At 41.8% G+C, this 15,475-nt stretch overlaps 1 protein-coding gene across 1 annotated transcript; it reads right to left on the reverse strand.

Annotated features, from left to right (window-relative positions):
• Nucleotides 1-3,753: 3,753 nt before the first annotated feature.
• On the reverse strand, nt 3,754-15,438 carry LOC145433656 (uncharacterized). Its single transcript, XM_080310815.1, has 6 exons — nt 14,606-15,438; nt 13,928-14,058; nt 11,303-11,426; nt 9,705-9,839; nt 9,480-9,638; nt 3,754-5,634 (listed from the first exon to the last, which is right to left on the reverse strand). The coding sequence occupies exons 1-6, from the start codon at nt 14,894-14,896 to the stop codon at nt 5,494-5,496; spliced, it is 981 nt and encodes a 326-aa protein (XP_080166941.1). The 5' UTR covers nt 14,897-15,438; the 3' UTR covers nt 3,754-5,493.
• Nucleotides 15,439-15,475: the final 37 nt, after the last annotated feature.

Consider the following 15,475-nt stretch of genomic DNA (forward strand, 5'->3'; position numbering starts at 1 on the left):
ACATATCGACCTACCCTACATATCGCCTACCGACACATGGCGGCTCTTTCTTGCTCTTTCCATCGGGTCTTTTTTGTCGCCGTTAAAACAGCGACGCGGAGGAAGAGGAGCTCAGATAAACCTCCTACGCGGACCGGGCCGCCCAGGTAGAATATAGGTGGTAAAATTTTTAATTACATTTTAATAAATACCAGACGACAGAAAACAGCAAGCAGCAAGTCTGTCTCTAGGAGAATTAAACATATATGTATATGGAAAATATATCGAAGTTTTCGGTCAGCATATGGGCCGTCCTTTTCGGCCAAGGTTTTCTCGCTGCCCACCGTTCGGGAACACTTCTCGGAGTCCTATATGTTACATGGCCTAAAACTTAATATGTCTTGATGCGTTTTGGCGCGGTAATGGCAGACGCCGAAATGCTCATTTTTCTACATCATGCGTACTTTTTGTTGGGCGAAAAGTACCAAATAACCGTAAAATATGGCAACGTTAAATCGCGCGCAGCGCGAAAACTTAATGAAAAAGTATCGTAATAAATTCCTCAGAAAATACTCTAAGAAATGTCAATTCACGAAGTAATTTTGGCCCCCCTTAGAGATCGCCGCATGATGACGCCCTTATTGGGGGGGGGGGTGCGGCAGTTACGGTTCTGCGTACACCAGCCCACTTCTAGGCTTTTATAAGAAAACCGCTTACACGGAAGAGATGACGAGGAGGAGCCAAATAGATAAACATCCAACACGTATAGGTAGGAATTACAGCGAATGATCAGCGTCCAGGCTTTCACATTGATTGAATAAGCTTAAGCGTGACAAATTTAGCCCTTTATCGGTAATTGTTTTCTGGGGACGGACCGACCATAATCGACTGACACGCGGGACTGATGCAATTTCGCACCAATGTCAGTTAGGCCTACTACGGAGAAATGGCTTTTGGTCCGAAGGTCCCTGAGCCATGTCCCCGTCCCCTACTGTGATGCGCTTTGAATATGCGACTATCGTGCCCGTCCATCTCACACACTAACTATAAGGCAGGCCTGGGCAACGTGCGGCCCGCGGAGCCATTCTGTGCGGCTCGCGAAAGGTTGTTTGGAATTCAAAACGTAAAATCTACTTTTGAATGTTGTTGTGTGAACTATAAAACTTTAAGCTGTATAAACAGAACAGGAAATTGGTTTACTTTGAAGTCTGTTCATTAATATGCCACGATTACGCTGTCTACGTAGGCCTACCTGGCATATGCGTAATCCACATTCAAAATAAAGTCAATGTAGCAAAGTAGGAGGACTGAGGAGCATGCGGCCCCGTGCAAGCCTTCTTACGGCTCTCATTGACTTTACGTCTACCTGTACTGGTGACGTAGACTTATATAGATATTTTTCTGTGACGAATTAGTGCCCAATGCCCATGTAATGTTACTAGCATCGAGATAACTGTTACTAGCCAAGCATAAGTAGCAGTAAGTTCAATACTACTCCTCGTATATTCCCAGGCAATGTCAGTCCACAGTAAGTGGAAAACAGGTGAATTTACCAGAATCCATCCATATAGCAGGATGTAAATCAGGTAAGCGGCACCTTCAGGTATGATATTTCACTTTGAGTGAAATGCATAATTACACAGATGCTTATGGTCGTACATCCCTGCAGCAGGCGAGTATTATAATGGGTTTAGTTTTCATACCAGCATGTTATTTGTTGAGGTGGGGAATGAAAACAGAATCCACTACAGAGCTTTGAAATACCGTATCTCCATCAGCATTTGTGTGCTGATAGATCGGCACACGTTGCAAGGGTGCCAAAACATAATTCGAGAGCCTACCTGAAAAAGATGTTTACCTGATTTACACCCTACGCCGGGGTGAAAATCGGCGACGTACACTATTTTCTTTCTCACCCGGTAGTTATTTTACGCATTTGCAGTTTGTTTAAGATAATTTCACTCGCCAAGTCGTGTCTATCAATCCTAAAATCACCGATATAGAGTATAAGTACAATGTGCATGTACTGTACACACTACAGATGCTTTAAAGTGGTCGTTATAAGTACTTGAGCATTTTCATGCATCTCCATACGTAGCCTATACCAGTGGTTCTCAACCTTTTTCACCTCGCGGACCGGTAAAACTTTAAAAAATGTCTGGCGGACCGGTGCACTCTGAAAATTGAAATGAAGCCAAAATGTAAAGTATGCAACCGTTTTTTGCAATTATATGGTGCTGGAGAGTGACATTTGAAGGGTTTTGATCGTAATTAATTATCTTTATGACAGCAACCATGCGATTTTATGGTAGTCAGTCCGCTGACGCGAAGGAAAATTGCCTTATCCAGATAAACGTGCAGTTTACAGTTTACACTCTTTCGCGCCGAAAGCCGTGGGTTTAAACGACCACGCCAACTCGAACCAAGTAGAACCAAGCACCTTGCCGTGCTACCTTGCTCATTGCCCACTTCCATCAGACGCATACGCTACTCTGGCAACTATACGAATACAATGTGTGCCTCAGGAAAACACCTTGCAGCAACTATACCGGCCATCCGGAAATCCGGACCGCAAAAGCACTTCGTTAGCCCATGCACCCCCAGAAAACGTTGGTCTTGGTCCCCCACAGGAAGATAAGCCAAACTTCCGGGGGATTCACCCACACACCCTACAGTTCGGTGGATGTCTTCACCTGTACTTGTGAGCATATTCATTCTACTCGATGTAAGCAGAGAGTTTATGTAGCTTAATCGCGGCAATACCGAATATTATCGATCATTCATGACTGAATCGGTTTTCTCGCTGCCGAATTTTTGGCACACACTTCGGAGTTCCGTGTTAGCCTATACTTCATTAGGGGTTGGTACGTCGTGTCGCGGTAATGGATGACGCCGAAATGCCGAAAGAAATTGAAAATGTTGGAAAAAGTTTCAGAAAAATACGCCATGATTTAGGTTCATTTGCAAGATAATATTCGGCACTTTTTAAGCTCGAACCCTCTTCAATTGGGCGGTTTCGGGTGCCCCAGTTACGGTCCAACACAGAATGAATGAATCGAAAACGAATGATCGCTCAAACTGCGCTGTTTAGCGATGAGTCAGTTAGTACCTGTCCTGTACTTGTCGCTCGTCAAATAACACGTCTTGAACTTTAAGTCAAATCGAACATGTTTCAAGCCCTAATGATACCTCACGAACTTCTGAATTATTTTAAAATTTGATGTTTTATTTATTCTATCATTGGACAAGCCTTCAACATTACATCTTGAAATTGAAGTAGAAAATTGCAATATACCTCGCGGACCGGCAGGAATGTCATCGCGGACCGGCGGTTGAGAACCACTGGCCTATACTCTGAAGTACGAAATGCGGCTCTGACATCAATAAATACTGGGAACCATTGATTTAGAGCAGTGGTTCTCAACCGCCGGTCCGCGACGACATTTTTGCCGGTCCGCGAGGTAAATTAGGATTTTATACCTAAATTTCAAGATGCAATGTGTTAAAGGCTTTACCACTCATCAAATTGTAAACTCATTCAGCACTGCGTGAGGTGACATAGGCATCGAAACATGTTCGATTTGACTTTAAGTTCGAGATCGCTGGTGACGTCATATACGAGCGTACTCGTTAAACCGCTTATAGTTTGCACGATCATTCGTTTTCGATTCATTCATTTTGTGGATGACCAGGTATCGATGCTGCCTGCTGTTTTACTCTCGGCATAGCAATTTTACCTGACTCAGCAGACACACTACCGTAAAATCACATGAATACCATCATGAACATATTTAATTACGAAAAAACCCTCGAAATGTCACTCTCTAGTACAGGGGTGGCCAACCTGCGGCCGTAGCAGAAAATTTGTGAGGCCGTCGACACGTATTTCAATGAGAACGTGTTGGCGGCCGTCGACAAGAAAATTGAATTTACGAATTGACTCCCGATTAAACCCGCGATTCAATGCGATTTCATTTTTCGATTTTAATATCATAGCGCCCTTTGCAATCTGAGCCCCATAGTACAGATGTGAACATTAGAGGAAAATGGTGCGTCCTGACAACTTGGAATCGTGTGCTCCTGACGAAAGAAATTTGTTTCTGTCGCGTTTGGGCTATTTCAATATCTTTTCACTTTGACCGACAATCCTGATGGGAGGTCTATAGTAATAACAGCAAAAAAGTGACTGTAATAGCAATTGGCCTACGAGAAGATGCATCATCATTTATAATTGGCCCTACATTTTTGAAAACACTCTCTCCATCAACTCTACTGTTGAATCTGATTACATGGGCTGAAAACGGATAAATATTTCATAGTAATATCTATGACTGCTAATATTGGACGAAATGCATTCGTGAATCTGAAAAAAATTTAGCGCGACCACAGCCGTGTAGTAGGCTACGTATAGTAAGCCGATATGAAAAACTAGATTAATCCGGAGTTCAACGGAAATGGACATGAACACTGCATGATGGGCAGTTAACATGAGTATTTGGCGTCCAGTTATCTCACTACAGATATGCCCAGGCATGCGGCCGTAGGCTACATAAGTAATGTAAATGCGGCCGCGAATAGCAAAAAGGTTGTCCACCCCTGCTCTAGTACAATACTTGCAAATAACGGTTGCATACCTTACATTGCGGGTTTATTTCAATTGTGGAAGGTCCGCCGGTCCGCCAAATATTTTTTGAAATTTTACCGGTCCGCGAGGTCAAAAAGGTTGAGAACCACTGATTTAGAGCACTGATTATTATTGTATACTGGAGTTAGGGGTAAACCCATCATTTTAGTTTGTGCCGAGCAGGTCGCCGAGATTAAGGATTTTAATTAAAGTTTGTCTTACGACAAAAACATGAAGACAGACACTCAGTCAAGAGAGGGCGAATTTCAGAAGAACTGCAAGCTTCGGTAAACATCGATCAAGGCTATTTCACCAAGCTGCACACTGCTCTGAAGGCAGCAACCATAGACAATAAGTTTTATACAATTCCAAATAAATTTTAGTGCATGAGGTTCTCAAACTACTAGGAGGCGTGAAAGCATCTGAAGGGGGCGCGAAGCCGCAGTGAAATAAAAAAAATTGCGCTCCGCACGATTCACCCCCCTAGATCGTGGTTATTGCCCTGCGTATTGTCCTACTTTGATATTCAAGAATTCTCTCAGCAACAGCCATAAACTTTTCATTATGTCAGACTGTCTATTGAGATTGCTAGCATTCTGATTTCTCTCTTTAATAACATTTTGTGATATCACGATAAGTGGGGGGAGTGTCTAAAATAGTTTGAGAATCAGCAGAAGAGCGTGCTGGATAGAGGTTTAAAGAGAAACGTATCATGATTATCATTGTTTTGAATGCAGTCCTAGATGCATGGTTGGCAAATGCGGGAAACTCCGATGCCAACATATATGTTTCTTATAATTTCTTAACATTGCTGTTCCCTTATTTCATTCTGTTTAGTTTGGTCAAACCAAAATTTTGCATCGAAATTGTCAATGACATGAAAAATATTTTCATTTCATTTTCCTCTTTAGAAGCGTGTAAGCAGATAAGTTCTGTCTATTACATTTTGGTTCCATTGGAGATTTGGCTGCCTGCTCTTTTGAAGAAATCCAGATGTTCAATGCGATATTGGGAAACCCCGACGACCGGACCTGAAAATAACAATTTATTTTATTTCACTGAATTGAAATGTGAAAGTTAACGTTATGTTCATTCTATATCTAGTCAACAGATACTATAGATATAATCTGAGGTGACCGAAAGAGTCGTTGGTGGAACTTAACTACAAATAGAAGTAAATATCATAAAATTCTACTCAATTACAAGTAGATGTAGTGATTTTCAAGATACGTTAAAACTATATGATGATGAAGAAGAAGATAAGTTTTAGAATTGCTCTAGTGGTTTGATGTAGTTTGATGATGTGAATTGATCGCTGACCTAAGTTTGATAATAATATATCATATAACCAGTCACAGCTTTCAAAATGACAGTCGCATATTTGCTGTTACCGAAGAGTGATGCATGCCGCCACAAATAGTAGCAGTTCTCGTAATATTATTTTGTTGTTCTATCGCCAGGTATTATGACAATATCGCCCATAAACGTGAGGTAAATCTATCTATATACACTATAGGGATTGCCAAACCTTTCCTAGATTAATTCCACAGACTTAATTCTTCCAGACTATAAACGAAGTGTAGTTTCGTCACATAAACTGTCGAATGTAGCATTCACGTTTTATACTTTGGTAGCCTACCTTGTATCATCGTTATGCTAGCCTCTACCTCAACCAACGCAACATATAGAGTTAAAAAGACAGAGACACGCCAACTACGTATATAGGAAGCACTTGCGCTTGTGTGGTACTGGTATCTCCTACATCACTTCCATCTGGGGTTGTTGCTTTTGTTGTTTGACATTCATGGTGTTTCGACTACTATGGTCATTTTACAGCAGGTCAATATTCTTTATTATGATTCCGTATTTACCGACTTGTATCACGGCCCACTTCTAGACTTTTTAAGACACCGCTTACGCGGATCACGGGGCGAGGGGGAGCCTAGATAAACCTCCGACACTTAGACAGGTATCCTGGGGTCGATATCGGACGGACTCGAACTCGCAACACATGGATGTCGCACCTGTGGAACGTACCACTACGTTATCTCGCCACTTTACATCAGGGGTCGGCAACTCAAATCGGGTCGCGGCCCACCGTTCAAATTTCGTAGAAGCTGCTGGCCACAAAAATGCTATATCGAGACAAAATATGCCATACAGTTGAGCAACGGCGTTGTTAATCTTTACGTCAGCACAACGCTGTGCTCTCTATCATGGGCGATGGCGATGGACATACTTAGTTAGTTTAGGGTTACCATATTTCTGTAACCCGAATTCCGGACACTGTTTAGCGCCCACTAGTGGATTTCAAAATGAGTTATGACGTCACATTAGCAAAGCTTTCCTCATAGACGGGTCACGATCCGATTCAGGAGTTGTATATGGATGTGTGTTGTGTAACCGGGACCGAAAGCACATGTTTTCAGCTCCTTCCCGCCCGAATGAACAACGATTTTGAGCCCACACTGTAGTATAGGGTAATCGATGCAACTACAGGGGGGAGGGGGTGCTTGATATATGAATCTGGTTTCTATACGCATCTGGTCGTTAACTTATTTGAATGAATTCTGTGAATAATATTGGTTGTTCCATATATTACTATATAGATACTACTCTCCGTCCACATGATCAGAGTTAGCGGTAGAGCTAGTGGAGGATGATGAGTTCGAAAATACAGGGAGCGTAATTGCACGTCGTTGCAAGTCATGTTCATATCCTACCGATAAAATTGTTTATCAGTCTTATGACGGTGCGCACCACGTAGCTTTATCAACACCCCACATCCAGTAGATTCCAACCTTTTATGGTCACGACTCCACCTCCCATTTGAAAATGGGCCGTGGCCCAGATCAAAATTTGACGAGCTGGTTACTAAAAGAAGTTAGACTTATTCCGGTAAATGAAGGCTGTTTTTATTTATATTTTATTGCAGTTTTGCGAAGAAATATATCATGCATTAGCATAAATATTCTCAAAAAATATTGTTTTTAGGATGATTAACGAAAATAAATTTTGAGCCTACGTCAAGTCTTCAAAATTCCGGACATTTGGCATATTTTAGAAATTCCTCCCGGACGCTGAAATTCCGGACATGTCCGGGAAATTCCGGACGTATGGCAACCCTAAGTTAGTTACCAAAAAAGAAGTAATGATATATTAAATACGTATAAGTACAGCAAGAAATGTCATGATCATCAACTTCATTTTCTTTTGAATCAGGAGCTGCGCACGATACCTGGCAACGCTTTACACCAGTGGTTCTCAACCTTTTTCACATCGGGTAAAATTTCAAAGTGCAACCGTTTGGCAGGCATGTGGTGCTAGAGAGTGACATTTAGAGGGATTTGGTCGTAATAATTTTGTTCATGATGGTATCTATGGGAGTTTACGGTGATGAGTCCATGCTGAGTCTAGGTGAAATTGCCTTGCCCAGATAAACGTGCTACCGACGAGAGTCGTTTTTAAGTATTTCGCGCCGTCGGTGTAATCGACCACGCCTACTCGAATAATATTCTTTTCTTCGATAATATCAAGAGGAGAAGCATTTCGGAGTCAAACCAAGCACCATGTCGTGCTACCTTTCTCATTGCCCACTAACACCAGACGTAGGCTAATCTGGCTACTACGAATACAACGCGCTGCACGAAACACCTGACAACAGCTATACCGGTTTTCTCGCTGCCAAACTATTTTGGCACTCCTTTAGAAGTCCCACGTTAGCCTAAACGTCAATATGTGTTAGTGCGTCATAGGGCGCTAATGACTGACGACGAAATGCCTATTTTGTGAATCATGTGTATTTCTTGGAGAAGGGCACCCGATAAGCAATACATTTAGTGAAACTATATAAATCGCGCCAAGCGCGCAAAAAATTTGAAAAATATGTTGGATAAAGTCTAAAAAATACTCTATAATTTATGCTCATTTGCAAAATATTTTTGGCCTCCTTCAAGCTCGGCCCGTCTACAATTGGGGGGTTAGGGTGCCGCAGTTACGGTCCTGCACAAAATGAGTGAATCGAAATCGAATGATCGCGCAAACGGCGCGGTTTAGCGAGTCAGCTCGTAGGCCTACTTGTCGCTCGCATGTCGTCAAATGACACGTCTAAACTTCAAGTCAAATCGAACATGTTTCCATAATAGGGCCTACCTAATGTCACTTCACGCAGTTCTGAATCAGTTTAAAATTTGATGTTTATTTATTTGATCAATGGATAAGCCTTCAATATATTGCATCTTTAAATTAAGGTGCAAAATTGTAGTATGCCTGTGCTTTACACAGCGGTTCTCAAACTTTTTAGCCACGCCCCCTTTATGATGGTGAAAAACGTCGCGCCCTCTATCGTCATATCACAAAATGCAACCCGAATGCTAGCAATCCCAAGAGATAGCTTGATGGCATGGGCGGTTTATGACTGTTTATGAGAAAATTTTAAAATTCTCCATGACCGCAGCTTCGCGCCCCCTTCAGATGCCTTCACGCCCCCCAGTTTGAGAACCACTGCTTTACATCAACTAAGGAATCGATATAGGGACTAGCGATACACGTTACTATAGCTTAAAGACTATCTCCTCCTCAAGCTTGATCTTGTGGGGACGCCCTAAGGGCTTTTCTAAGCGTCTCGGTCTTGGCAGTATCTGGACCATTGCACGTCAAGGCAATATACCCATGCCCATTCATATCAGCCGTTTCAGCTATTGAGGAATAGTGACGTTGGGCACAGCCCAATAGCTTATTTTAAAACAATAGCAACAACAACAATATTTTAGAACCGAAATCAATTGCGTTACTTAGCGTCATTCCGAAATCTCAAATCAGATCGCGCGCGCAAAATATGACCTCGCGGAACGCGTGTCGGTGACCTTTGACTTACATAATGAGGCCAGTCTCTTGGTACGTAAAGAATGTCTCCAGGATGTAGTTCCAATTCGAAAAAGACGACCTCTGACACCCGTGGGAATTTTTGCAGATCAACGCGATCGGGAACGACTGGAGACATGGTAGGTGTTTCGGTATCGTTGCCTATGTACAGCTTGAATGAAAAGTAAATATTTTATCATTATTTTATAGTACTTGAATTCAAACCCAGAACACAAACCGATTCAGCGAATGTGCTATTTGCTATGAGCCATCGTTTTCGTCCAGCTATGAAATGGAACAAATTGTCTGACGCGTCATTGTGCAGAACGTAACTTACGTTTCCAGAGTTAACCATCAAGTTGATATATTGAACCTGTCAAGAGCATTTGAATAGGGTATATATGTGATATAAAACTTATTCAACATACAGTCTGGTACGTGTATCCCCCCCCCCCACCGAACGTGGGTGTCTGATTGAAAGACTAACTCCATTTTGTTTTGACTCCTTCCTATCTTTTCATTTTATCGCAATCTTATAGTGTTTTGAAATGATGAAATTATTGATAAACAGAACGAACTTAAAGCTCAGGAAAAGACTATACTTAAAGTAATTATTCCAATCGAAACTGCGGCTGGCAGGCTATATGACCTACAAGGATATACGTCACTGTTATTACCTCATAAAGACTTGTCTCTGCTACCACAAGAGTAATGATGTGAGTGGTTATAAAATTTTTATCGAAAACTTGCGACAATGTTGCTAAATACGATGAGAATAATGTGCAGATTCAGAAATTTATTTAAGAGCCATACATTATCATCAAAAGAGTCATATATGGCTCGCGATCCGTATGTTCCCGGCCGTTGCTATATAGTAATATCTTCCATTCGCAACGGGTCAGGCACATTGGCGTAGCCAGAGGGGGACGTAAAGCGTCATGGGCCCCCCGCAAAGCCATATATAGTTTTGGTCAGCATGCCGCACTTTGTGAAGTGCGGTCCCAGTAGTCTAGGGCGATAAAACCTACGCATGTTGTCGCGGAAGAAATGCGATCCGTACATGAAAATATTTTCCCCCATGAAAAAGTGCGAATGTGGAATCGTACGAGTCCGACCACAGGAGTTTTTCTTAGTTTGCTCTTGTAAATGTGAGCGATTCCAGCGTCTTCAGAGTGATAGAGTCCATAGAGACAATCTTTACCAGGGGTCATGAAATAACAACATGCGTCAGGAGTAATTAATAAAGATGGACCCGTCCGAGCTAACCTATACGAGAACCTCATGAATAGTCTGAAACGTGTGACACGAACACTGCTTAGTGATCATATGTATCAGTCAACTCAATAGTAGGCCTATCGAAGAAAACCATTCATTTACTTGAAAAAAATTGCGCTTAGCGCGACTAGGATTGAAATACAAACTGATTTTCCATAACATGAATATTAACGATTTTGGCTCGAACATCAGTTAGATTGGAACGCAGCTTTTTTGTCAATATTCATGGTCGAAAAAGGAACCAATAAAGAATAACCACAGTCACTATACTTTTACGTAGTATAAGAACGGATAGTGATTGCGGGTACAGTGCCCACGGGTCACGTTGGCCGGAAACTGTCTGCGGGCCATATGTTGCTTGGCCCTGTCGTAGAAGACAGGACGGGTCTGGGGGCGATCCTCTGAGGGAGTTCCCCTGAACTCATCAATCCACCCCCATTATTTTCTGACTACGCCTATCGCGGATTTTGACATCATCACCTTATTGCACAGGGTATATTCGCCCCGCGCATGACATGTTGGTATTCGGGAATGGGTGTTGAAAAGTGCGAACACACTTACCTGCTCCAGTAAGCCTTCACAACTGAGGAATATACCCAGCGGGATGTCGGAGAGAATTTTTTGATCTGGGCGAATTACATCGTCCCAGTAAAGCTGTTCGCGGCGTACACGATCCAAGAAATCGCTAAATTATATAGCAATGTTTATATCAGGGTGGGCAAACTTTTTAGTTCGGGGGTTGTATTCAAAATAGGAATTCATTCGCGGGCCGCACTATAGTAAAATCTGCATTGGAAGCCGGAACGCAATATTTTCTTTAATTATATTTTATAACCGAAGGCATGGAGATACGTACGGTAGCATTTAAAAGAAACGGCATTTTAAAACACGTTGTTTAAAACATGTTTTAAACAAAGGCATTTAAAAAAACATTTTTTTTTCAAGTTGTAAAATTATGCCACAGTTGTGTAAATACTTTCCCAAAAAACATGTTGTATTAGCCTACGGACAATTACCACCCGATTTAGCTGACGTATATCGATATGGGATGGTTGGAACCATCAAAATAGCCGGTTCAACAGTTATGGATATTTCGTCAAAGGAGCTATATTTACCCTATATTTTCAATTGTCAATCTGTTATGACGTCACAGTTGGAATATTCAAGACGTCATGGCTTAGAAAAACAAACAAAAACCAGGGAAAAACATGTTTTAAATATGTTTGTTTTTAATTGATTTTTGTTCTAAATGCAACCCGTAGAGATACGTGTATAACTATACCTGAAAGAAACCAGACATTGTTTTGATGAAAACGCACACGCGTCAGAAACATATGAACGAGTTTTTATGAGCTGGTCCTCCTCAATAACCAATTTGTTCAAATTAGGAATGAAAGTATATGTTGTGTCAAGTCTTAGAACATGATGGAAATATGAATCTTGAACAGCGATTGCGGCTTTTGGTGTAGCTTCAAAACACACTTGGCTGACAGCGTCATAAACACGTTACCCTAAATGCGATTCAGCAAATGGCTTACTGTGTTAAACATTAAACTTGCCTTCTTCGCGATCTTTTGTGAAGACGACAGCAACATAATTTACTATTGTCTCAAACATTTTATTAATCCTGTTGAAATATTTTGCACCTTTACCCCCATCATTCATAAAAGGGGCTGGCAACTTCTCCAGCAGTTGGCGGGCCGGATAGAGGAAAATTAGGTATTGGCTGGCCGGATTGCTGAATCGATACAATATCCGCCCATTTATCCACATATACAAGGAATAACTCGTATTTAATGAATTTATTTCTACGACAGCATAATGTCACATCAAAGCCATTTCTCGACGATAATGCCGAATAAAATGTGCATTTGAGAACAGCATTGTCGTACAAGCGCCGCCATGTCTGCTTCTCTCTGATCAATTAAAAAACGGTGCAATCCTTGATTAAGATTTCAAGGCGTTCGATACGCTCGGTACCCCAGATGTGCCAATAAGATATCAATTCATTAGGGTTGAGTACATCGTAAATGCCGATAATCCAAGTCTTCTCGCTAGTCGCTTCGACGAACTTACGCGTAAGCTTAGCGTTGCCATATTTTGGAATCGGGAAAGGGAGGACCGCGGGCCGTATGTAGCCCGTCCCTGACTTATAACTTACCAGTATCACGGCGAAACCTATCCAGAAAAAGTTTAATCAAGACGTTGCTTTAATTCGAATATTACTACTATATATTACTTTTAATATCTTTATAACGCTTCTCGAGGCTTCCGCGGGCCGTAGTTTGCCCACCAATGGTATATAGCAATGTAGATAAGCTCCTAGTGTTATTGAAGCCATAAAGCGCGTAAGCGTAGGCGATAGGTAGAAATTTTTACGTATATCAATTACATCATAATCACTATTAAATCACCCGAGAATTATAATATAATTGCTTGACACATTGTACGTCAGTGCAATGAAACATGTCTCTAAACTAAAGTCATACCCAAGTTCCATATTTGTACTCAACTGCTGAGATCGAGCAATATCTCCCCTTGAAAATTATTAGTATCATTGATTCATTCGTTATGTACAACAGGACGGAAGGAAGAGCGTCAATTTTCGTCTGCGCCATCGATCGCGGTGCAGGTGCGTATATTAGTGCGGGGCATGGGAAGTCCATAAACTAGATATCCGACTGATTTTTTTTTCATTTTTGGCCGGAGCCGCATCGGATCAGTACCGGATTCCAACTACGGAGTACTGGGAGTGATGTGGAGGATTCAGCCAGATCTGGAGTATTGGCCTGATTTTTTTTGTATACTTGACCGGAGTCGGATTCATGCTTTACTCTGATGCAGCCGGAATAGGTTCGGAGCCGATTTCCATTTTGCATAAACAGGATCGGAGTCGGACTTGGGAATTTGTCGATACGGCAATGCGAAGGAACGGCAATGTTATGGAGCCGGCACTCTCATTTCCTTCAGGGGCAATCCGTGGGAACCAGTTTTACAAGCAAGCCTCCGATCTGGCCCAATGATATATATACCTTTGGTCTGGCCCGACCGGAGTACGAAACCACGACTTACTGATCGAGAAGTTAGTCAACCGGCCATTACGCTATATTGTCGAATGTAATGTCGCTGTAACGGTTTGGGGCAGAGTATAGTTATAATAAAATTTGAGGTATATCCTGAACAAACCTATAGTTCATCACACTCCGAGGAGGTGCTTCGATGCCACCTTTCTCCCAAGTTGTTCTTCTGTCCACTAACCCTGCTACTGACCCGAAATTCGCCTTCATGTAAGTATCGTTCACCCAGTTTAACATAGCCTATAAAACAAAAACGATATAGCTATAATGGCTCGATGTATAGCAATAATAGATAATATGTCACAAGTGGTCTCGTGTATAGATCTTCCAAAATATGTAGGCTACCATTTGGTCAAAAGGCAATCTCATTTCGCTACATTTATCAAAGAGAAGAGAAAATGTTTTCAATACGCAGTGACATAATAGTGATAGCGGTCGCAATAGCGCACGCACAGCGTTCAATTCGATATAGTTTTGGATTTTGAGACCATGCACAATTGCGCATTGTCCACTTTGTATACGCTCGGACCTTGTGCAGTTTTACTATTCCATGACATCACTTACTACGAAAACATTTCATAGTTGAAAATGCTATAATCTCTGAGCAATTAAAACGACACTAAATCGCACCGCTAGAAAATAGACAGGACATGAATTCGGAAATGCTACAATAGAGATTATAGAAAAACGATGTATGGAGCGGTGAACCAGAGAGGTTGCGAAAAACGTTGATACATACACACGAATTAAATCATGCCAATTACGAAAATATAACTTTCCAATTTACCGAGCTGTGTTTCATAGCACCCCTAAACACGACCGGTTTTCCAGGCTTCCAGTAATCGCGATAGAACACTCGGGACGGTATTGTATAGGAATATTCATCTATTCCGCCTCGGATGATATAGTTTTGGTTCCCAATAGGCTTCAGATGTCCACGAGGAAACTGTCGTAGTCCTTGCTCGCCTGCTAGGACCAGAGCAGCTAACAGCGACAAAGTCCACGCCACGTTCATACTCAACGATCGCACCCAACAGCAGATGCTTCTTTCGAAGCTATCCAAATTTATGCATAGCATCGCCAAATATAATAATGATTCATTCGATCATTACATGATAATTGCATGTAGGATATCATGATGCGACACCGAGCACAACGGAAGCTTCCCAATTCTCAGAAGACTCCTAGCCATATGTTCAATCTTCTACGAAAAACTCCTGATGATTAGCATTAATTCTGCGATGCATGTTTTCACATTTCGAGCGATGATCTACTTGGTCCCGTGTACTATACTAACAGAGCAGCATCCGTGATCCGTCGCTTGGTCATGGCGACACATTAGCCTAAGCACTTATATTCCAACAGTTTTTGGAGCCAAATTAATTACGTTAAACATTTCAGATTTATCAACAAAGCAGGATTTAGACAAGTTCGCAAGATTTCACGAGTGAAATTGCCATGACAACTGAGAGACACAGACCGTGCATGACGGTGAGATACTATAATTTCGAAGATTGTGCTTCAATTCAATGGGGCATTGCCATTCATCGTCAGTCGTGAATATGAACATTTTAATGAATGGCAGTCTGATCGTCTCACGGAAATCTTTAACCGTTCACTTCAAACTACTTGAATGGTACTAATTATACTGTTCCCT

This window comes from Botryllus schlosseri, chromosome 2 (assembly GCF_051294905.1).
Source record: "Botryllus schlosseri isolate E-star chromosome 2, Bs_hap1, whole genome shotgun sequence".
NCBI classification, from domain to species: Eukaryota; Metazoa; Chordata; class Ascidiacea; order Stolidobranchia; family Styelidae; genus Botryllus; species Botryllus schlosseri.

Bases quoted from the DNA above. Each gene is read 5' to 3' on its own strand.
- LOC145433656 (XM_080310815.1), bottom strand. From the start codon at position 14,896: ATGCTATGCATAAATTTGGATAGCTTCGAAAGAAGCATCTGCTGTTGG. The intron at 14,059-14,605 runs GTAAATTGGAAA...TTTGTTTTATAG, and splicing joins GTGCTATGAAACACAGCTCG to GCTATGTTAAACTGGGTGAA. The intron at 5,635-9,479 runs GTAAGTCAAAGG...TGTTATTTTCAG, and splicing joins CAAGAGACTGGCCTCATTAT to GTCCGGTCGTCGGGGTTTCC.